Source organism: Emys orbicularis, chromosome 2, assembly GCF_028017835.1.
Source record: "Emys orbicularis isolate rEmyOrb1 chromosome 2, rEmyOrb1.hap1, whole genome shotgun sequence".
In the NCBI taxonomy this organism is placed as follows: domain Eukaryota; kingdom Metazoa; phylum Chordata; order Testudines; family Emydidae; genus Emys; species Emys orbicularis.
The window spans coordinates 185,872,546-185,898,154 of NC_088684.1; the positions used below are offsets into that span (position 1 = coordinate 185,872,546).

General features: G+C 41.4%; 1 protein-coding gene across 2 annotated transcripts in view; it reads right to left on the reverse strand.

Moving 5' to 3' along the window:
- The window catches only part of FHOD3 (formin homology 2 domain containing 3), a 652,884-nt gene that overhangs the window by 255,609 nt on the left and 371,666 nt on the right, over positions 1-25,609 (reverse strand). For both annotated transcript variants that reach the window (XM_065398378.1, XM_065398377.1), the window contains exon 6: positions 3,505-3,599. In XM_065398378.1, the coding sequence (XP_065254450.1) occupies positions 3,505-3,599 (95 nt within the window). The remainder of the gene's footprint in view (positions 1-3,504; positions 3,600-25,609) is intronic.

A 25,609-nucleotide genomic window follows, 5' to 3' on the forward strand; every position in this document is an offset into this window, starting at 1 on the left:
TCCGTTTCCTTCCAAAAGGAATTGTTTCAATATTTACACTGCAGCTTTAGCAATTTTACCATCTTTTTTTGCTCAACGACGTTAAAACAATTTTCCCTCTGTTGCAGAAAAAGTAGTAGTTTAGCTGGACTGTAAATTAGACTGTAGGTATGTTGCAAATTCCACAGATTCATTTTTCATGGAGAGCCAAATCCACATTTAAGTGCATAAAGCAGCTGTCACACCACACATTCTGCTAGTGAGCTTGTCATACCTTCGATTAACTTTTGGCACACAGACAGGGGCTTAGATCTCTTCCAAGACAGTTAAATAATAATGAAAAAAATAACTTTGATGCTACCTGAAACCAAACTATTCAAAGCACATTGCCTGCATTCCCTAGTCTCAGGCACTGAGCCAAGATATGGATATAATCATTTTGGCTGACGATGGGGGAGAAGAGGAGCTTAAAGAGTGGAGTGTTGTAGTGCTTTGGTAAAGACAAGCAACATACTTCATTTCAGATCTGTAAAGTAACGCTAAGGTGTCCCCCACGTCGTGGTAGAATGAGAGGATTAGCATACTCAATGTCTTAACGTTTCTTTTTCTTGCTTGCTTTTTTCTTGTATATGTTTCATAGGAAACTAGAATCCATACCCACCAAGCCATCTCTACATCTATACTTTCATCCTCTCTCTGGCAGTGACTAGTATTTGATGTTCCAAGAAGGCAAGCTGCCTGGTTATGCACCCAGCCAACTGTGAAATGATCTACATGGGGAAAAAATTCCTTCCTGATCTTCTACCCAACAAGATGCTCATGACACTTGAGATTAGTTACCCTCATCATTATCTTACTTTTCATATCTACCAATATTATTAGTCATCCAAAGATGATCCAACATTTATAGTAATCCAGCCCCAGTTTTTGACTCAATCTCTTGTAGCAATGAATTCTCTGCATTGGAGGGAGTAGTTAAAGGGGTCTCTGGGACTCAAGACTTCTATGCTCTTTTTTAGGTTGCACAAATATATGTATGGAAATGAGGAGAGAAAACCCTTTCTCTATGGCCCCATCATCTCCAGAGAATTTCCCACCACTGCTAACACTGGTTCAGTTCCACCAAGTGTTAGCAATTTTTGGGAGCCTTAGTGTATAGAGGTTACTGACACCATTCGAAGCATTATGGCAGTTAGTCTTGCTCTGAGCAGATCTAAATAACAGGGGCAGGAGTAGCCTGTGTGGCTCTTACACATTACTCTCTGCTTTAGGGGGGAGTAGTAGATTTTAAGGCCCATTTCACATTCTTTTTAGGTCCTGCCTATTCTCCACCCACTCCTTGAACTCCCATATAGGGAGTTTCTACAATGCAAGGCTCTGCACTGTAGACTTGAATCTTTCCACTGACTTTAACAGGAGCTGGATAAGGGCCTATGCAAGCAGCGATATCCATAAGCAATCCCTCCACCTGTTCCCGCCCTCCACATTCAGAGGAACTGCACTGGCTCCAGGTCAGGGGAACCTCTGCAGGTACAGAGGCAGAGACAGAATTTGACCCATTATGCATCTTTTGTTATGAGACTAAATTGATCATGTTCTCCACCGGTGGCTTTTCACAGCCAGGCTGTGCAAACAGGATAAGCTACAGCAAAGGGCTCATGCTCATATGAGTAGGGCCCTACCAAATTCACAGTCCATTTTGGTCAATTACACGGTCATAGGATTTAAAAAATTGTACATTTTATGATTTCAGGTATTTAAATCTGAAATTTCATGGTGTTGTAGGGGTCCTGACCTGAAAAATAGTTGTGGGGGGTCGCAAGGTTATTGTAGTGGGGTTGTGGTATTGCTACGCTTACTTCTGCGCTGCTGCAGGTGGTGGTGCTGCCTTCAGAGCTGGGCAGCTGGTGAGCGGCGGCTGCTGGCCGGGAGTTCAGTTCTGAAGGCAGAACCGCTGCCAGCAGCAGCGCAGAAGTAAGGATGGCATGGTATGGTATTGCCACCCTTACTTCTGCGCTGGTGCTGGCAGGGCACTGCCTTCAGAACTGAACTCCCGGCCAACAGCCGCCGCTCTCCGGCCACCCAGCTCTGAAGACAGCAGCACAGAAGTAAGGGTGGCAATACCGCGACCCCCCCCCCCAAAATAACCTTGCGACCCCCCTGCAATTCCCTTTTGGGTCAGGACACCCAATTTGAGAAACACTGGTCTGCCCCGTGAAATCTGTATAGTATAGGGTAAAAGCATACAAATGACCAGATTTCAGGGAGGAAGACCAGATTTCACGGTCCATGACGCGTTTTTCAAGGCCGTGAATTTGGTAGGACCGTACATATGAGGAGAGATATTTCCACATGCCACCCTGGCAAGCTCAACATTACACCAGAAAAAAAATGTTCTCCTCATGGTCAAATTTACTGGCTGCACAAATGGAAGCAATGCAAAGACATACTGTGCTTTGAAAAAATATGCTATTTACCAATATCATGAAATACCAGGAAAGGAATAACAGTCCAGGCTACACTGGAATTCTAAATAGATACTTACTTAGTATCTTAGACCCTAATCCAAAATCCACTGAAGTCAAAGGAAAGACTCCAATTGACTTCAATGGATTTTGGATCAGGCCCTGAAACAGGTTACCAATTAAATACCCTTGCAGTAATCATGTTTTTTGATTGCCTCTCCATACATGTAGGCACTATGTACAATATGGGCCTGATCTAACTCCAAGTTTAGATGAGGGTAAAAGTCCTATGGACTTGACTGACAGCAATATTAGGTAGGTGGCAGAATTAGCCTGAGTGGTAGAATTTTTGCTTCACATGTGCGTGGATTGATGCCTGCATTCTCTAAACTGCTCCAGTTTGGGATGTAGATGCTTTCATTTAGAAATTAAATTAGGAGTGGATTAAATTAGGAGTCTTTAAATTAGGAGTGGATGTCTTTATAAAGGATTGTTCTAATTTAACCACAAGTTATTTGGCTGGGCACAGGAATTACTGGGTAAAAACTATGGCTTGGATTATGCAGGAGATCAGTCTATATGATCAGAATGGTTCCTCTGACCTTAATATTTACAAGTCTATGAAAATTGGACACTCTAACTGGATGCTGAACAATGGACTGAATTATACACAACAAACGCTGTATATTTTACCAAAGGACAGGATGATCTCAGTCTAAGTTAAAATATAAGAACCAACACTATTACTATAACAAATGCTATTACTATAACTGATAGAACTATATTTAGGAAAGAGCTAAGATGCCAGGCTCCAGAGTCTGCTGATAAGTTATTTTGCTTTACGAATGCTGCCAAACTAAATTCTCTGCACAATTCTATTGTATCCTTCTAGTCTGAGTTTACAAAACTATATGAGTTGATCCCAAGCAATCAATACTTAAATTTCTCACTGGAATTCCAACCCCTTCTCCCCCCAACAATTCATGCACACAAAATAGAAAAAAAAATATTTAAAGAACACTTAAGATGTATAAAGCAAGTAATCTGGAGATCTTCTTACCTTTGACCCAATGAGAGTGTACAGCCATTGGATGGTTTCATTATGATTTATTACTCCATTCATCCCATCTACATACAGCATAATCTGGCCCAAAGCTAAAGTAAAGAAAAAGACAAAGAAAGTACAATCAGACCTGATGAATATTTATTAAAATCCCGATATTTACTATCATTACTATTGACATAGGTTCATATTGACAAATACTTTATTGATAAAAGACACAAGCCTAGATCCTGTTCTAGATTACACTGGTGTTAATTTGAAGTAACTTCATTAACTGCATTACTGCAGATTTGTACTAATGTCACTGAGGGCAGATTATAGTCATCAGCCCTTGCCTGAATGATTCTGTGCTGTATTGGCCCAGTCTTGGAAACACTTGCTACCCGGCATAGCGCTTACTACCATGAACAGTTCCATTATTTTCAATGGGCTACACTTTGCTACTGTGAGCTAATGGGTCTATTCATGTTTGGAAGTACTATGTAGTGTACTGAAGTTTTAGATTTTGAATCTATTTTTGTCAATTAAAATAATTTTTGATTAGGCTAGCCATTCTGTTTGCCAAATTTCAGCAATTCACAATTCCAGCGTGTTATTTAATGCAAGTTAGTACAGTAGAATGTTGCTATTTCACAAAGACATCCTTGTGAATCACTGAAATTTGAGTGTTAGCAAGGAAACAAAAAACAGCAAGAAGAAAACATCACCAAATATGCTTTATGATAACATTTCATATAGTGCTTGTAAAATACAATACTATACTTGCAAAACTCATGAGGTATTGCTAACATGAGACTTTGCTACAGCACATAGTTATTAATTCTTTGCTGAGCGATAAGGAAAGACAGAGATTTTTCATACAGATTACCAACTGCTGGGATTAGTGAAGAGTGGATTAGCAAAAATCAAAGCTTTCTTCTCCAAATCTAATAATAAGAGATTCATGCACACTTGAGCTGAAAAGGAACATGTTAAAGTAGCACCTTCAACACAATCTGTAGTAAGAATAACTCAATAGTATTAAAGATGACCCAAGAGTTATTACTGGAGAATTTTTGCAATTAAGAAATATCAAAAAATAGTACAGAGACTTATTTGCAGAGAAAATAATAATTATACTGTGCATCTTCCAAATGCTTTTCAAGCATTGGCTAGTTTCACTATATGTTCTCTACTGGACCCGATCAGCAGAACCTGTCTCTGCTGGTTGGATGGGGAATGATCCATAACCCACCTCAAAAGTGGGTGGCATTGTCTAGCGGCTGTCCATCAGGTGAATCACCCATTTGGCCCAGCTAGCTTCGTTGACACAGAGAGACGCAATGCTTACATCTCTTTGCCAGGAAGCATGAATCTGGCCTATTAACTAATCATTCATCATAACTGAGGTAGGTAAAAATGTATACTTATACCCTTTTTTCAAAGGGGCGAACTGATGCAGAGAAGCAAATGCCGAAGGCCACACAACATGTCAGTGGAAAAACTGGATTAGAGCTCAGATTCCTAATTACGGTACCTATCCTACGTTCTCTAGACCACGGTGCCACTAACAAGAATAGCAGGAATCATGACATGTTCACATCATTTGGTAGTAGTTTGTTTCTTTTATGATATGTCTGTATGATTTTTCCAACCTGAGACCACTGTTCACACAACTGTACTGGATAGGCAGTGGGCATGCCATGACTCTTGATAAGGAGGCTTATTATGCCAAATACGATCATTTCTCTGTTACTTAGTTTTGTTCCCTCTCACCACCATATTTGTTTATCTCTACCTGTTGTGTTTCCAAGGTTTAGATTTTAAGTTCTCTGGTGTCTTTTTTGTTGTGTGTGTACAGTTTCTACCACTATGAAGCCCTGATCCCTGATTGAGACCTCGGAGCACTAATGGAACAGAAATGTATACATAAATACTAATAAATGTACATATATCCATATATGCTACAGTTCTACTAACTACATTATTAGTTAGGACAGATTCCCCCACAGGCACAAATGCAACCAAGTACTTAACTGTCATTGAAAATCAATAGGAGTTAGGAATCTAACTGACATTTGTGTTTCTAGTAAATCTCACCCATTGGTCTGTTTTACACGAAAGACTTAAAAAAAAAGTCAATACATTTCGAAAAATTAAGATAACTCCCCATCAGCAAGATATAGCCAGTTAGTAAAGAATGATTAAAATTGCACTGACTGGATAAAAGGGCTTATTTTCAGCATTTCCTGACAGTTATTTGAGAGAGGGGAACACTGATATCCCTCAATAATCAAATAAAGGTCATAATTCCTATATTTGCTTCTTTTCAGAACAAAAAGATTTGGCCATAGATCAGGGTGAGATCAAACCATGATAAAATCACCAAACCATTCCTTTGTAGTGAATGCTTTAGTTAGGGGTGAAGGGATTTAATTTGAATCTGAAACAAATGTGCAACAAAATTTATTCCTGGCACATACTTTCCAAATTAATAAGAAAGAAATCAAAGACAGCCGAAAGTCTGCCTTTAAAACAAAAACACCCACAATTTTCCAACAGAACAACTTTTCTATTTGTGCTCAAGATAGACTGGATGCCTACGTAAGATCTGGGCTATGTCCCAGCTTTTTAAATATGACTGTGCATAACAACATTGGGCACATTAGCAGGCACCATGGAAAGCAGGAGCAACATGATTCCTGCTACCGCAAAACCTTTGTGTGTGCCTGTGCACATTATCAGGCACTGCCCCAAGACTGATAATATCTGTTACAGCTACAGGACAGGTCTTTGGGATCTTAGTGGAAAATTCTAAACGTGAAAGAAAATTTACTAGACATTCTGTTGCAGTTTAAACAACTGGCAAATACTGACAAAAGTATTACAAGATAAAGAATATTGTATAGAATGTCATCGAGCAGTTTACACAAAAGAGAAGTTTCTGCTGGTGCCAGGCTGCCTGCACAGAAGTCACGTCTACAATAATTATCTGTCACACATCAAGTTATCAGTTGCTGACAGTCCCTGGAATGGAGCTTCATAGTTTACTTGCTGAATAGCATGTTATTTCCTGTCTCTATTAGTCACAGGAACAAAAGTGAGACTTAAGGAAGGTGGGGGGGCGGGAGAGGGGAATCTACTTTCTATAGGATGTGAACCTAAAATACACAGCAACTTTATACCCTTAACTGATCTCTTAGATTCATGTACATTGACGGTGCCTTAAAAATCTTTTTGTCCTCAGATTGAGTTCCATTAAAAAAGAAACACGGAATTCCTGTTTTAAAAAAAAATCCACACACACTCCCCCAGGACTGTACAAGGTCCATTTCCAAAGCTAAATGCTACTTGTGTTGCATGGGTGTGCTGAGGGAAAAGAGAACACCTGAAAAGAATGGAGCAGAGTGGAGGCTGTTGTATGAACACTAGCCTGGGAACCAAGTTAATGCACCTGCTGACACTTCATGGCTCTAATGAGGATTGAGTCTGCCTGACCAGGTCTTGCATATGTCACAGTTGACAGATTGGGCACAGGGTGCTCCTTGTCTACAGCAGCAGCATGTGTCCCCCTCAGATACTCTGAGGCACTTTGCCCTACATTGGCACAGCGGCTTATGATCCACTGAATGGCTGAAACCCCATGGCCAGAATGGCTGAAACTCCCCCCAACTCTCCCACATTAGTGGCACAGCTAATAGGGGGCGGGAGGTGACTCCCTCACCGCACTCTGGTGACCCCTAGGGTATGTGTGGTGCCTTTTCAAGCTAATAGGTATCACTGAAGGTGGCACCACCAATGACCCATTACCCCCTAGCCCCGCTCTGTCATTGTTCACAACCTGGCTTCGCTACCTCCTCACACATGGCCACATCAAGGAAGAGCATGATTTTACCCTATGGAAACAGGCTAATTTGAGAAGGGATCTATTAAGTCAACAAGTTTACTTTGGGGCTGGATTTGGTCCATCACATCTAACCTCTCCATTTGTACATTCCTCTAACCAAATTGGCAAAAAGTGCAAGCTATTTAATCCAATCTCTGTGCTAACTGGAATTCTACTTTGGAAATATATCAACAAGGAAAGCATGCTATTGAGCAATGGGGGGCAGGCAGGAGGGTGGGGGGTTAAGATGAGCAGGCTTAATTTGAAATTCCTTTGCTTTTTATGGTTTAAGTCAAACTCTTAATCTTATTTGAACATAGTTTGTGAATTTACCCAGGGTTATTTTAAGGTGGAATATCACTGGATTTCTTAGATTAGGCTTATGTTGGAAGAGGATGGACCAGCCAGGCATTTCATAGATTTCTAAGGAATCAGAGGCTTGAAAAAAATTCTAAAAAAAAACTTGCCAGTATTGGCACTGAGACTTTTTTGAACTCCATATAAGAAGGGTTAACTGGACTAATGAGGAAAAAACTAGCACAAAAACCTCACCCTCCTAACTATTTTAGTAGAAGTCTTATATTTACCCACCTATAATTTCAAACTTTTCAAAGCTGTTTCCAACCTGTAGTGTTCAGTAGCTTTAAGCCTCTCTGGACTGGAGCCTTATTTTTTCTATCTACTTCAACTTTGCACCACAGTAACAACCTAGTTAAAATACCAGCATTGGAGTCAGGACAATTGCTATTTTATTCCTGCTTCCTCAAGTCAAAACATAGTTTATCATGCCAGAGTTATGGTGCAATATATCTAATGACTATGTATAGTTTTTTTCCTAAATAAGAATGATGGGCCAAAGTCAGACCTTGTCAAAGTGGGTTCAACTCTGATGGAAGTTCCTGGGCCAAATTCAATGAGGATGTCATACACAGTGGTAGCAGTTTAAGTTAAATGTTGAATTAAACTATATTGGTAATAAAATAGGTATAAGTGTAATAGAAATTGCACCAATCTGGCATTCAGAGATTTGCAAAAAATTATTCACCACCAGTGTGGAAGGAGGGGATGGCAGAAAAAATAAATAGCAGGGTGTAAGTTTAAGCATAGTGGGGATCCTTTGTGTTACACCTCCTACACTTTTCCTGCTATACCTTTTTTCTGATTCCTTACAATCATTTTGTACATCCCCTGAATGTCATATAAGTAGAAGTTATATTACTTTATCATTCAAACTTATTTTCTGAACAATTAGCCAAATTCTGTTCTTGTTAGAGTACATACTCGTTAGAGTACTGCATACTCAGCTTTTATGAGAAAACTGCTTTCCATCTGGCTAAAGCTTTACCTTATCTTATACAAGCAAAGAATGGTCAATCAAATTATAGCTACCTTGCATTCAATTTGGTATACTATAGCTCTGTTGAAGACTATTATAATGTCTCCCAGAAACACATGAAATCCCTTATCTAACAAAAGCACCTTAATATATGAAGTATATGGGGATACTGAAAAGATATGGGCTATAATCCAATATGGAAAGCAATGTATCCTGGTCTATTATATCTTTGGAAAATATTTATCTGTCTATGTAAGGTTTTTGTTAGGTCCCTAATATTATTATCTTAAGTGCCAACAATATCCCATGATGAAATACCAGTAGGTTACTTGGCAGTAAATACAGTATCTACCTCAGAATTCCTGGCTCATATTCCCTCACTGCAAAGGAGCGAAGTTCATCTCTGAGATGGTATTTGGTTAGAGCAGACAATTTACTGCTAAATAATCTATAAGGTTCTGTAACTGGACCTATGGAAGTTTCAGAAAGTTTTGTTTATAACCATGTTCCGTGCCCAACGCTGTGTGTTGTACTATAGGTTATTATCGGCATAATTCATATGAAAGAAAGGTCTAGAGTCATTTAAAAAGATGTCTAAAGCATCAATGTTAGGTTCCATATGCATTTCAAGTCAGTAACACATTTTGAGTTGATCCCAGGCCCACCATTTACTACAGACATTTCTCTTTCTTTCTCAAGCAAATCACTAAAAGGTTCACTAAAGGGGAAAGTATAATACAAAAAATTAAATAAAAGCCAGCCCATTGAACTCAATTATTCAGGCCCAGATATGAATAAGTTAAAGTAATTGTTACCAATCAACACGGACAGGTTTTGTTCCAAATGTAAACACACTGCATTGTTAAACACTGTTTTTGTGCCACTTGGCTACGTGAAAAAATAAACAAAATCAACAATATAAATACAACAAAATAAACAAAAACTTCTCATCTCTAAAAAGTAAGATCAGATACAGCAGTTACTGAGGTGGCCTCATTGTTCCCTCTTGTAAAAACAATCATGCTAAGCAACCGTTTGCCAGCCTATAGACGCTATATTTATTCGACAGGGATAGAGTTGGCTCAGATTTTTCAGATTTGCTTTTATTTTGTTATTAGAGATATGGTCAGGTTTAGTCTGCAATACCAAGTCAGTCATTTGCACACATATTCAAGTCTTTTATCGCTGCCAAGGATGTCAGCAATGCCTTACAGGAAGCTGACAGCCAATTTAGTAATGCCTAGAAATGTGTGGTTGTTCTGCTTCTTAACAAAGCCTTCTCAAACTTCATCTCCTTGTTTAACCTGTTTTGATAAGGTCTGTTCATTTGTTCATTATTACGGAGCTGATTAATCCGTTATTTATGGCAGAGCTGCAGTTTTCTAATGAACAGCATAACTGTTGAAATGCATAGGCAATTTTGTTCCAAATGTAAATGTATCATACACCTCTACTCCGATATAACGCGGTCCTCGGGAGCCAAAAAAATCTCACCGCCTTATAGGTGAGACTGCGTTATATCGGGTTCGGTCCGGTACACCGTGCTGGACTGGACCGGCTTTCCCGGCGGTGATTTAAAGGGCCCGGTACTCCAGCTGCTGTGGGGAGCCCCGGGCCCTTTCAATCACCGCCAGAGCTCTGGCAGCGGGGCACGGGCGGGAATTTAAAGGGGCTCCCTGCAGTGGCCAGAGCCTCTGGCCCTTTAAATCACCGCCCGAGCCTGGCTGCCAGAGCCCCGGGGCTCCAGCAGCCGGGCTCGGGCAGTGATTTAAAGGGCCAGAGGCTCCGCGCTGCTTTACCGTGTTATATCGGGTCGCGTTCTATCGGGGTAGAGGTGTACTATTAATATGTAACGTCAGCCACCCTGGGACCTCTTGAGCTTAATGCATGTGTCTCTACTGCCTGATCTAAAAGACACATCTCTCTTACCAAGGCTGTATACAGCAGGTTCATCAATCTCTAGCTGGCCTAGCCACTACACTGAACAAACAGGGGTTACAAACGTAAATCAGCAATTTTCATAACAGCTGGCACTTTCATTTTTAAGATCAAGCATTCACTTCCATGTTTAGCCGTGGAGTACTTTCCTCGAACCAACAGCTGTGTGGGAAACTTTATGCAGCAGTTTCAGATCTTTGGTGATATTTTAGGGTTAGGCCTCTTTGCAGTTTTATGGTTTTACTCTTCAGGAAGAATACACAGAAAAGGTTTCAAGATTAACCACCATATGCAATTTTTATTCTTCTAACTTGTTAAAATACTTATAGTATGTTATATCTGTGTATATTTAGCTAACACGGTGGTTTTCAAACTGGGGTACGAGTACCCGTAGGGGTACCGGAGCTCTCGTCAGGGAGTACAGGAGAAAAATCCTTTAATGGTGGCCAGGGCAGGGTCAGGAGGGGAATGGAAAAATGCACGCCTGCACAGACTCCCCTGCGCATGCTCTGTCAGGCAGGGCAAGTGGATGCAGAGCTGGCCTTATGGGTGGACCACGTGGGCTACTGCCCAGGGCACTGTTGTCAAGAGGTAAAGGAGCAGGGCAGGCCTGAGGTGCGAGGCTGTGGAAGTGAGCTTTGGGCAATGGGCAGGGGTGAAGGTGGAGAGGCAGTGCTTAATTTGTACTCCGGGGCGGCTGGCCAGGAGCCCTGAGATGCCGAGTGCCCAGCTCTGAAGTCAACATCGACACCAGCAGCAGCGCAGAAGTAAGGGTGGCAATACACAAACCATGCCACCCTTACTTTGGCGCTGCTGCTGGCAGTGGCGTTGCCTTCAGCGCTGGGCCAACAACCGCCGCTTTCTGCTCTGCCTTCAGAGCTGGGTGGCTGGAGAGTGGCAGCTACAGGCTGGGAGTTCAGAGGTGACGGCCAAGATTCTGTTTATTCAATCATGCAAATGGCCCTTTTAATAAAGACAAAGATTTGAAAACCGGCAGTAAATATAGGATTTGAAAGCCACCGAACAACATTAGTCAAAGATTTTTTTTCTGAAGCATCAAAAGCTCTAACATGCTAAACTGAATTTCAGAAAATATAAAAGGTCAAATTTTCATTCAGATCTCTGCAAGTGCATAGAAAAAAAACACACATGCATCCACATTTTAAATATTTACCAACAAGGATTAGAGTCTTTTCATAGGTATGTTATGACCCTATCTTAGATGGGAGGGTTTGTGGTAGACTACATTATTTGAAAAGGGGTACGCAGCCTAAAATGTTTGAAAACCACTGTGCTAATAGATCCTGCAGGCAGTTGGTGAACAAACAAAGAGAATCCCTTTAAGTTGTTGAACAAACAGGACTAGCATCTAAGATTTTTTACCTGACTACTGGCAAAAATGTAGCTGCTTTCCAGAGGTCAGCTCGCATGATGCCAAACAAAACAGGAGGCTGAACATGCTATTCTTCAGCACAATCAATTCATCTTTGTGCTGCACATTCGGGCAATGAGATTTACATTGCTCACTGTGATTATAGTAGAATGGGTACTGCAACAACATGCCATAACTTGCCATTAAAAATACATATTTAAAAAGCAAGGTCAAGTTTATGAAAAATAAAACAACTTTTCTTTACTGAACAGCTAAAATGTGCCTGTGGTAAGGCACTTTTGACATTATTTTGATTTTAAAGAGAGTGCATTTCTATTGTGAGACTATTTCAATCTGTTAGAACTGCACTCTAAACACTGTGTTCTAAAACGGCACCATTTTTGTCAGCAGCAAAAGCTCACAGGAAATTCTGAAAAGAGTTGTAATTCTGACATTCCTGGCACAAAACAGAGACCTTCAGGTTCATTTTATTATTATTCTGTTTCACCGAATTATCTGTCTTTAACAATAACCTCAGTCCCAGCATTCCCCAGGGGCCACTGTCAAAGAAATGCTTTTTTCATGGCTGATTATGGTAAGAAAGTGAAGGTTAATAGGCTGCCAATTCTAGACTTGGGACAGAACTGAGGCTGAAAACAAGGTGTCAAACTTTTGAAGCCCTCCTGCAATGACCATCTTTTTAAGAAGAAAGGTACCTGAGCTGTCAGCTGCCCTTCCTACACTGCACTAAGAGCCCCCACTAATTCCTGAAGCCCTCATTACCAGTTTATCTTTACTCACAAAAGCCAAGTGTGCAGCCTCTTTCTTTAGGGCCCGATACTCCCAGGTTCTGAGTTCGCCCTACTCACAGAAGTCCAGGGCATTCCTCTCCTCCTACAAAATGCCCAGCACACTGCAACATCAGGTCCTTAGTCCAAGGAATACCCTTACAATATATTCTCCTTCAGCCATTGTTTCTCCGCACTCCACTTTTAAAAACAACATACAGCAAATTCAAAGGTGATTTTAACCAAAACAAATATTTCCGCTGGCTAAAGGCCTTTGAATGGAAAGAAAAATATTAAATTGTCAAATAACGGTAAATGACAACACCTGTGGCAGCACACACATCAGCCACATGAATGCCAAAAGGAATTCATCACAGTCATAGCCATTCCAACAAATAACACACACATTCCTAAAAATGGAGATTTCCTACATTGTACCAGCTCTCGGTAGAAATGATAAAAATAGATCCTCAGTAGACTCTGCCAACAGTTAACAACTTGCTGAATATATTTGTATAGGACATGAAATCCAGTAGCAACTATTATGTAAATACATTATAAAATCTTTGCATGGATAATGATGATAGTAATAACATAATAATCACCTTTATTTTATATAGCATTCTTTATACAGCATGTACAATATCATAATATGGTTTACAGAATTAGTAATGCATTTACAAGATTATATACATTAAGAATAAATAAAATTATTTCACCATTAAAAAGAAATCTGTAATAAAACAATCCTACTTAACAAATGAACAAGTCCACTTCAGCCTGTGACCACCAGTTAGCAGACATAAAAATAGAAACATATGCACTAGAGCTGTGTGAAGTTTTCATTAAAAAGACAAAAAAATAAGAAAACCCTGAAACAAAGAAAAGGACATGAAAAACCCAGGTTTGGAAATTCACATGACTTCAATCAATAAGAGATTCACGAGGATGACCTGAAAACCAAAATGGCTGAGCTTTGGATATCTCTGATTCACACACATGCAAGGCAAAAACTTACCACCCAACACTTTGACCTTTTGCCATAAGTTTTGGAAGTCAGTTCTGTATATGAAGCTATATGTTTCCAAATGCTGTAAGAAAATGTGCTCACATAGCTAATATGGCTGCTTAAACATGGGGTTTTGCCCTAGCAAACTGATATATTTACAAAATCTTTACATAATCTGCTGGCAGATTGTCAGAGGCCCTTTGAAATATAGCCTTAAAACTGCAGGAGACAGAAATTTCTCAGAGGCTGGCCAAAAATTGTGGAACTCCCACAGGACCATTACAAACCTCACTACCTTCCACTCTAAGTGCAAGGTGCATTTCTTTGACCTTGCCTTCTCTGACATAAATATACAGCAGCATGTGTGTGCATATGCACATTATATGTATGTAAAAGAAAAAATTCCCAAACCAAACAGTCCACTGCTCACATTTTCTCCCTTGGGGAGAAAAGGAGAGAACAAATATCACACTTTAGTCACATTGCTTAATACACTACTGAAAGACACTAGGATAATACAGCGATAAGTACGGTATAAGAATATGTAAAAAACAGAATAGAATAGAATGTGGTTTTTGGGGACTTAAAATTACCGTATGATTGCTCAGAGCCAGTCCTGCGGCCATTCAAACTGTGTGTTAAGTAGAATATGAATTGAATCTTGTGTCCTATTCCTTTGGGAGTAGCAAATTTGAGAGTTCCGTGACTGTTTAGTCAAACAGGGGATGAACACTCCAGAGGGATGCTCAGAGGACTCCCGGGTTGATGTGTGCTTATTACTCACCTGAACAGAGAGAATGAGGCCTGCAGCGGCATGGAAGGCAGTACTTGTGTTGTCAGAGGCTGGTAGTTTCAGAGAGGTTATCCACTGCAGGCACAGACAAGACTTCCTTACGCTAAGGGCAGGTGGTGGCAAGGTACTTCACAACCCTGGGAATTAGGGAGCTGACTGTGGCTAGAGAAGTTTGCATGCAGAAACTGGCATGCATACATCCTTTAGTCAATTCCTGCACGAGGGGGCTGAATTAAGGTTGCATAGGCAACATTAATTCTAGGATTTCCTAACTTTGGAGTGCTTAATTTTGCAACCTTAAAAGTGTTCTTCTGATGTAGTTTGCGTGTAATTTATACATGGTGTAATTGTGTAAGATGAGGGGTTTTAAACTACACCTCTACCCCGATATAACGCTGTCCTCAGGTGCCAAAAAATCGTACTGCGTTATAGGTGAAACCGCGTTATATCGAACTTGCTTTAATCCACCGGAGTGCGCAGCCCCGTCCCCCCAGAGCACTGCTTTACCATGTTATATTTGAATTTGTGTTATATTCGGTCGCATTATATCGGGGTAGAGGTGAATTGTCCTTTCCTGGTAGTCTGCAGAACAAGGATTTGAGGAACCAAGGAGTAGGACATTTTGGATGGGAGGTGGGCTCATGAGAGGATGTCACCCTTGTGAAGTGGTCTGCAGAATGACAAAATAGATGTCAGTGCTACATTGTTGTCCTGTACCCTCTCATACCCTGCAGCTCAAGCTACACTTCTTCAGGCTGGGTATTCTTTCTGATGCTGCAATCAAAGACACGGTTATTAACTATTGCAGCTGCAATTACACTGTATTTTAGGGACTGGTATTCTGCCCCACTTTCCCGTAATAACTCAAATGTTGAGCCTGGACTGTTAGCAAGAGATTCACAGTTTAAACTTTTTCTGGTGGATTTATCATTCGGAATCATCTCAAAGTGCTTTATAATTACAACAGTAAAATTAAATAATCCATCCCCCCAGAGGTAATAATTAGTTAAACTCAGATAGAGGCGAGTAAAGCAAACATATCTTAAATGCAGAATTAAACAAGGGATAGATAGTGATACTCCCAATGTCAATAGTCAATGAGTTCCACCCAGCAAATGCATAATGGTGAAACAAGCAACCAGCCAAAGTAATTTATTTCAGGAGTGAAGACACCAGGAGAATTCTGTTGGTGATCTTAACTGGCAACTGGCTGAGTACACAGTTATGTGTTGGATGGGATGGATTTCAAGGCATTCCACTCCCCACTAATCATCATAATTGTAAATCGTCTTTCTGGGTAAACACCACTAATCCTGATTTTGAAGGTACAAAGATAGGAACATGATGCGCCAATCCAAATTACAAGAGGGAAAAAATAATTTTAACAGCTCTCTTTCTTGAACTCCTTACAAGCCTGTTTATACAGCAGAAAGAAAGGATCTGCAGGTGCTAGCTGTCTTTTATCAATCACTATCAATTATGTACAACACATCGGTTTGGAATTCCAATTTCTCCTTGAAATATCAGCAAGCTAAGCCCTTTCGCCTGAGATTTAAGGCAGTACTCAGCTTGAAAATCGCCGGGGAAGACAACTCTGTGTTTTGAAAAGATAGGCTATCAAAATCCAGTTATAACAACAATGACAACTCTCCTGGATTGGCAGTCTCTGTGAGCATCTGCACCTGGGCATAGAAATTCCAAGAAATTATATGAAACAGAACTCCTGCTACTGTATGAAAATAGCCAATGAATTGATTGCAATCAAGTATTTCAACATTAAGTAGCAAAAAGAAGTCCATCATAAGGCCAGTGGCTCTTGCAATCCATGTAAAGTAAAGAAAATATAAGCAGAGGTAGCACAGCTGGGCTGTTTAATGGGGCAGGGAAGAAGTATCCAAGACAGTGAACAATTGTTTATCCTCAGCTACATTATCTTGTTAGGACAAAAAGTAAACCTTCCAGGATATAACTTGGACATTTGCTGAGGGAACAAATGCTGGATTCTCTGTCACTGTTTTTAAATATAAAGACACATGTTCTGAAGGATTTAAATATTTACATTTCTCCTAAACAAAGAACAGGATTCCCTCAGAACAGAAAGAGAGAAAACGAATGGGGGTGACTACGTGGAACTGCCCAACGCTAATTTGTAATAGAAAGCACTGAGAATCTCTCTTGTGTATGTGAAATCCTGGCCACTGCCTACTTGGTTTATAACTGTATCCACCCAGAACTATTGTTATTCTAATTAATGTTTTCATTACATGCATTTCTATACCATATACAACTACTACATAAGTACTACTCCCTCACTGTCATCAGCAATATTTCCCACAACCTTAGTGCCTAGTACTCAAACAGCCTAACCTGTTTCCCAGTGGTTAATTTGCCACTTACCCACAGGCCCAATCCAATACCCATTTAAATCAACGGAAGTCTTTCTATTGATTTCAAAGGGTGTTGGATCCTAGGTGCAGCTTAGGTGATGGACATGAGAAGGGCAATTGATGTTAGCAGCAATTAAATCCTGATCAAGCAAAGCACTAAAGCATGTGAGCAGTCTCATTGACTTCAATGGAACTACTCATGTACTTCAAGTTAAGGAAGCAATAATGCCAACCTTCAGCATTCTAAAATCATGAGTCAAGTCCCCTCAAAAATCATGTGATTGACTTAAAAATCATGAGAGGATTAAAAATAATACATTTAGGGTTCTTTTTATGTGTCTTCTGGTTTCTGAGCTTTTGCAATGCACTCAGGTCCTTTTTTAAAAAAAAGCTTTTCTCTACAACCACAAGAGCTGGAAATGTACTTTCTTTGTGAAATGAAAGATGAGATTTTCATGCAATCTCTTGAATACAGCAACTGGGTCTTTAAAAAAAACCTTGCCATATAGAGCAAGGCATGCGCTAGGACTGCAAGAGTTGGCAACACAGTCACGTGCATAAATGGATTGTTGGATCAGGTGCATGACTCAATTACACATGGAAGATGATGCAGCAGGAAACTAATGACACTGTACAAGGAAAGCACTTCTCTGCTTAAAGTACTGAAGTTCTTTTGGTGAATACAGATCCTGAAAAAAAGGCGTGTGTCTGTGTGTGCGTGTGTGAGAAGCAACATAAGAGATGAATGAAGAAGAGGTAAACAATGAAAATGGTAGCCGTGCTGTTGGTATCTCACATAATTTTCCCATTGAGAGTTTTCTGGGACAAAATTAAGAACCGTTGGCATCGACCCACACTGCCCCTGACACCCTCAGTCGGGAGCATGAGCAGAGACACTGCACATGTGTGGGTCAGAGGACATTGCTTGGAAAAACTTCTGGACTGAGGCGCATGGCGCACATGCGTACACACGTGTGGAATACGCATATGGACCAGCACTCATAAAAGTAGTAGTAGTTAGACCTTGTCTAGTCTACCACTACAATAAAAGAATTTGTTCATTTTAGCTAATTATATAATGAGTGTCCGGGGAATATATTGGAGAGAGAGAGAGAACACGTTACATTTAAAAGAGAGAGAGAAAGAGAGAGAGAGAACACGTCTCTAGATATATTTTTGCTCTGTAGGAATGAGGATACATTAACTTTCACCATTTCTAACCTTTACCATTCAGCAAATTATTATTATTATTATTATTTTAAAGAAAGAGGGTCATTGTTAGTAAAAACAAAATTTTACAAAATCAAAATAAAAACATTTTCAGGAAACACTAAAAATCCCCTTAAAACAGTATTAATTTTAATATTATTCCACAGTATTTGCAGTGAAAATATTACAGCTGGTGTTACTTTATGTGAACCAGAAAGCTACAGAAAGATACCATGAAGAGAAACAAAAGTAAAATCGATATCTGCTTTCATCGTCTCACCTGAGAGCAATGCAACAAGTAAAAAAAAAACAATATAAACAGAAGTAAATTATATTTATTACATTTTCTCAGGCTTAGTAATATTTGAAATATCATTTAAAACTGAAGTGAAGAAGTTTGCTTTGCAGAATAATGTTTTTAAATTGCACACAGCCTCTCTTTACCTGGTAGAGTGGGTTGCCACTCTGAAGCCAATCTACTGCACACTCATTGTAAAGATGAATGTAGTGAAACATTCTGATACAAAGTTTCTTTTCCAAACCATCAGTATATCAACCCACTTCAAATTTTTCTCAATGAGCAGCACTTTGGTAGCCTTACGCTCTGCTCATGGTGGGCTCAGGAATAGAAAGGAGAAGAAAGATGGAAAGAGTTCAATGGGCTTTGGATCAGGTTCTTATCAGCAGAGCAATGGGAAGAAGCTTATATGTCCCCTGGCCCCAAGCAGTGCTGCTTAAATCCTCATTTATTAGCATACTAAATTTACATCCTAAAACTTCAAAACCAAACAAAAGGCAGGGAAGTAAGGCACTCTTCTAGTTTCCCAAATCCTTTGTCTCCATGAATGGTGGTTTAATGAGGGGCAGAATGAAACAGCAGGGAAATAAGCTTGATTGAATGAAGATCCTCAGCTCTATACATTCAGGGATGCATTCCAATATACAGTGATGTTAAAGAAAAGTATCTGTCATTAATGATCTATTGAGCTCTCATAACATAAATAACATTTTTAAAATGATTATGTCCTTTTCTTGGCTTATACCATTTCTCTAAATCATAATTATAGTCTAACAGAAAGCACAACTGAACCTGACATTCCTGATATACACAGACTTTCCATTTTTTATTGCTGTACAACATGCTGTGCTTGTCTCTAACATTTCACACAGACTCCACCCTACACCTGCAGTAATGTATGTGTCATCAAGGAATTCACTTTCATCTGCTGAAATCATGCTTGTTAGGACAAATTAATGAAAGAGACTATTCTTTAAGTACTGGCTATACAAAGCCAAAGTCAGCACCAGAAGGCAAATTAATAGCAAATTAATACATTCATTCAAGTTCAATTCTCCTACTTGGAATGGACTTTCTCAGTGAGAAAAAGGTGTAAAAAAGAGATGTCATTCGAAATCCCTTTCAAGTAGAGAGACTGCACTTTTCCAGAATGTTCTTATTAAAAGTTCTTTTCTGCCACTTTACTCAAATTCACCTCTGATAATGAGCAAAGATTCCTTCCAAATTAACCATAATACTCCTCTAATCCCTTTATTATTCTTTTCCATTTTTTAAACACCCACATTTACATCAAGAATTACCATGAACATGAATCTCATCTTATAGGAATTCTTAAAGCTTTCAACAGTGTCACGTTTGGGAGATTTTTCTCTTCTCTCCATAACTTTGGATAAGTTAATGTTATCCCGCCCCTGGCTCCCTGTCCCAGTCTCTCTCCCAAGGCTCCTCATCCAATCTCCCCTGCTCCCCCATCCTTAATAGTATCCTCCCTTCCTGGCTCTTTGTCCAAATCTCTGTGCCCAGCCAGTCTCAGTTCTCCCCCTGCACTCCAGCTTGTTTTCAGAGATGTGTCCCATTCCCCCTCCCCCATTGGTTCCCTGTCTCAGTCATCTTGGGCAGGCAGTCACTGTCTTCCCCTCCCCTACCAGTGTTCCCCACCACCAACTCACTTACAGGCGTCTCTTTCCTCCATTCGCTTCCAGTATCAGTCTCCCTGCCCTCCCCCAGCTCCCAGCATCTATCTTCTCCCTCACTCCAGTCTCAGTCTGATCAAGTCCTTGTCCCAAACTACTCCTTTCCCTCCACCATTGACTAGCTTTTGTCCTCTATATAGTCAAGTCAAGCAGTTCCCTCCTCAATGCTGTCTGGGCACCAGCATGGGGATCACTGAGAGCACAGAAGACACAGGTTCCATGTTCTCAGTTTTGGTGCCCGGCCCTATCCTAGCATGAAAGAGCAATAGAAGCAAAGTTTGGTTGTATCCCTGTAAGCCTTGTTCTGGAGCATGCTCAGCTGTTCTCTGGGGATAGCAAGTGCAACGTCTGGTCATACCAGGAGCTGCGAGAGACCAAGGCATGCACAGTGATGAGACAATCTTCAGAAATTTTAGCTGCTAAACAAAAGCATCTCTACTGAGCAATGGCATGTGTGAACTGAGATTTCTCAAAGGCTTAAAATTTGACCAAATGTGGACAGATTTTCACAGGAACAGCCATTGGCACATCTGAGACACAAAGGCCACCTCCTGCCAAATTTCAAGTCCCTGCTCTAAAGCATGGGGGCATTAGAGAGTCTCAGAAAAAGTTGGCAAGATATTTTTGTTAATGGCAAAACAATGCTAGCTTCATTATCTGAAATGGTGGAACCAATTTGACTGAAACTTTCCAAAAAATTCAGCCTGAGGCAGATACACAGCATGGAAAATTTCAGCCCAAATGCTTGAAGTTTGGAAAAGTGAAAAGTAACTGAAAATGGGATCTTATAATGAGAAGTCTCAGGCAGCCTTAATAATAGGCTGTGCTACTAGCCTCACCTATAAATATTTAACAGATGTTGAGGTGCTTAGCAAACAAAAAAACCCTAATATATCTAGTTAAAGGTTTAAATGTAATGTCACTTTATGTGAAATCTGCACAGCACAACTGTCTTAAAATGTATAGGATGTAATGAACAAGTGCAGTCTTTGTAACTTTAACAATATATGTCGATATTCACAATCTGCACTTTTGGAAAAATGTAGAGTATGCTTCCAGGTTATTATATCTCACACTCATTTGTGAAAAAATGGATCTGGTAAGTTTAGCATCTAGGCCTGAATGCACAAAAGGAGTTAGATGTCGTGATGCTCTGCATGCGCTAAGACAGCCAAACACCTATCTTCCCCTGGTTTGTTAATCACTCTGAGGCTTGGGTGTGAGATGGGGCCTGGGCATCCAGAGGAAGGTAGCAGTGCTCATAACCAGAAGTAGAAACATAGGCACCTAGGGAATTTTTACTGCAAAAACTTAGGTTTCAAGTAAGGTTAGGCACCTAAGGGTTCAGCAGGAGTTTTGTGCATTGCAATGAAATCAAAAGAGGGACTTAGGCGCCTAACTCTTTTTGTGCATTCAGGCCCTTGAGAGGTTTCTGATAGGCAATACCTATTGAGATGAAACAAAACAAAACAAAAACAAAAAAAGTGGGGGGGGGGAAGGAATCCAAGTAACACGGCAAGATAATGCATAAACCTGGCATGTGTAAAGAACAGGTTCAAGTAAAGAACCAGTCACAGTTGAAATTATTTTGATGTTCTCAAGCTATTTCCTATGTTCTAGCAGACATTATTCACAAAAGCACTATACAGGCTTGCTCATCCTCCCACTTCTCCCCCACGGCTGTGACTACTCTTGTCTGTCTGCTGGTTTCTTCAAGAGGCAAGAGAGTGGAGATGACAAGTGAGTCTTCCCCACGCAGGGCAGGAAAGAGCCACTCCATGTTGCTGTCACTCCCTCTGAAAAACAATGGCTTTTGTTACTCCTTCTGATCTCCTGGGGAAGGCTTGGAGAGTCAGGAAAGTAGATTCAATACCACGTGACTAATCTCAAGCAATAAGACCAGCTGGAAATGTAAAAAAAGGAAACCTATAACCTATATCACCTGGAAAAGGTCACTTTGGAAGCCTTACCTTTCTCCATAATAATTAATTTTGAGATTTTTTGGGTTGACCTCAAGCATAAAGTTCTTTTACTTTAGTGTTTGTTTTGTTTATACACTGCATAGAAAATAACACAAAAATAACCTTTCCCAGCATTTCCAAAACTTATAAATAAAAGAGGGTATTTCCTGTGCTTTTAGGAACGTTCTAGTTTTTCAGGATGATTCGCAATATGGTATTTTCTTTATGAAATGCCAAAGGAAACACTTAATAAAATGTTCTCATTAGTTAAAGGGCTAAGAGAGCATTATAGGAAATGAGCCAACTAGCAAAACAAGCACGATCTCCCCACACTCTGCAGATGCCCCATTGAGAGCAACAGCTTCATGCAAGCGGCACCTGTAGTACAGCTAACTGTTCAATGTGAGGTCTTTTCACCATCTGCCTAAAAATCCTTGTTCATAAATTCTGCATGGAATGACTGTGCATCCGTTCCAGACATTAAATAACATACACCACTGGATTTCTCCCCACCACTTCTTCTAAACACTGGTAAGCTCAACAAGAGGGAATGAGGAAAATAACAGTGTGGTGAAACTTCTGAGATCTAAGAGTTACCGTCAGTCCCTCTGAGGGTTTAAATACATGACACTTTGTAGCCTTCTAAAGTAAACTCTAAAGCAGAGCTACAGTACAGTGTTCGCATCCCAGAGAGATTTCTGAAGGGCCACTTTTACAACATACTAAAATCATCTGTATGTGGAGCTTTTAATAACTACAAGGGTTCAAATGACAGATATATTTAAATTTACCTGATTTGTCTCCTTTTATTTTACCTCATCACATTTTTTTTCCTTAAATTAGACTGTGGATTTATCAATTATAATGTGACTTGCAAACCAAACTGTGTGTACACATGTGATGGGTTGGGCTCTCCAGGGATGCCACCTACTGGTTAGGTCACTGAGTCCCAGCTCTCCCGGTCTCCGGCATCCCCTGCCAGCAGTCACTCCAGCACTGTGGCAGTCCCTCTTCCAGTAGGTAGTGACTTGGCCCTGTGGCCAGGTCATCAGTTGAGTCCGCCCCCTTCAGGGGTAACAGTGCTCAACAAAATATACGTGTCCAACATCCCCATAAAAGGAAGAGTCTTTGGCCCACCTCCAGTCCTCTGTGGGCTGCGTGCCCTTGCCTCAGGGTTTACCCCGTCTCCACCCCCCCCACACACACCTTTATGTCTAGGGGAGAGGGGAAGAAGAAGGGTTTGTTCCCACTTCACAGGAAGGTGGTTGGTAGAGAAGCTCAGACCTTCACTATCCGCCAGGCTCTGACCCAGGACCCTATGAATGGCAGCAATATTAGGCATTTGGCAATGCTCAGGGGCTACCTTACTGGGCCACTTCCTACAGCATACTTTCCCAGTCCAAGGTGTGGTCAGAGCCGCATAGAAAATACAAGCAAATGGTTCTTTCCTTCTTAAGGACAAGCTAGTACCTCCTCTTGGACCTGGGGTAGTTGCAGCATGCTGTGTGTGTGCGCGGCACATGGACACACAGCTAGAGCAGGCTTTTCAGGTGCAATGGGGTGGCCCAAAACTGCTTCATAAACCCTTCTATCCCAGTGTGGGGTTTATATACCCCATCACAACACCTAAAATATATACACAGCTTATTCCATTAAAATCCTACACTGCCAGTATTGAGGTTGCCTGATTGAGTAATCAGAAGTGAGGAAATAAGAAAGTCAAGGTTGCACAGGGTGTCCCATGGAGAGGCTACCAGTTACAATGGCCCAAAATAGCCCTTTCACCCTGTATGAAGAGCCACTCCTGCGCCTAGCACTTGCACTTTCTTCACATTGTGCTCCCACCAGGCACAGCCATGCCTGTTAATGCTGAAATTAAAGTTGAATGTGTTAGAATGTGTCAGTCAAGACCTAAGCAAAGAATTTTGTCTTCAAATATGTGAAAATAATTTCCTCACATTAAACAAAGAAAATGAAGATGGAGAGAAGAACAAGTAATCCCAACAGGGAGAATAAGTAAATTACTGTGTTAGGTAAAGCATGAAATCTCTGTATAGTCCTTCAGAGTCTTGTGAGGCTGTTTTTTCTACTGTCCACCAACTTTTCCTTAGTTGTTGGAATACATCCATATGTGCAACCCAAAACCATCTCTTACATTATCATAGTAAAGCATGTATACTCCATTCATCTGGTTTTAAACAGTTTAAAATAGTATTTGATGGCAGCATAAAATATTTGATGGCAGCGTAAAGCAGGATTGTAATTTATTTGTAAGCATTCTCGAAAATTGAATGGCAGCCCAAATTTCCATAACAGTTTCAAAATTTTGTTCCTGAAGCAAAATGCATTCCACAAACAAGTAGAGGATATAGCTGCATAACTGGCCTAGGGTTGCCAGGCATCTGATTTTTGATCAGAACACCCGGTCAAAAGGCACTCTGGTGGCTCCGATCAGCACCTCTGATCAGTCCGGTTGGCAGCGCAACAGGGCTAAGGCAGGGTTCCTGCCTACCCTGGCTCCGCACAGCTTGTGGAAACAGACGGTATGTCCCCGTGGCCCCGAGACACAGGGGCGATCAGGGAAGCTCCACACGCTGCCCCTGCTTTGAGCGCCAGCTTGGCAGTTCCCATTGGCTGGGAACTGCGGCCAATGGAAGCTGCGGGTGCAGGCAGTGCACACTGTGCAGAACTGCCCGGCCGCGCCCTCGCCTAGGGGCCGGACATGCCAGCTGCTTCCTGGAGCAGCGCGGAGCCAGGGCAGGCAGGGAGCCTGCTTTAGCCCCGCTGTGCCGCCGACGGGGAGCCGCGTAAAGTAAGCACCGCCTGGCCGGAGCCCACACCCTGAACCCCCTGCCCGAGTTCGGAACCCACTCCCGCACCGTAACTCCCTCCCAGAGTCCACACCACCTCCCGCACCCTGCACCACATCCCAAACCGCCTGCCCCAGCCTTGAGCCCCGTCCCGCACTCCAAACCTCTCGGCCCCAGCCTGGAGCCCCCTTCTGCACCCTAAGCCCCTAATCCCTGGTCCCACCCCAGGGCCCACACACCCAGCTGGAAGCCTGCACCCCTCCCACACCCCAACCCCAGCCCTAAGCCTGCTCCCGCACTCCAAATCCCTTGTCACCAACCTGAAGCCCTTTCCTGCACCCCAAACCCCTCATTCCCAGCCCCATCCCAGAGCCTGCACCCCCAGCTGGAGCCCTCACCCCCTCCCGCACCCCAGCCCCCTGCCCCAACCCAATGAAAGTGACTGAGGGTGGGGGGAGAGCGAGTGACAGATAGAAGGGGGCTGGAGTGAGTGGGGGCAGGGCCTCAGAGAAGGGGCAGGGGTGGGGCAAGGGTGTTTGGTTTTGTGCAATTAGAAAGTTGGCAACCCTAAACTGGCTTGTCTGGGACTTCACAGAATTACAGAAATGTGGGCTGAAAGGGACCTTAAGAAGTTATCTGGTC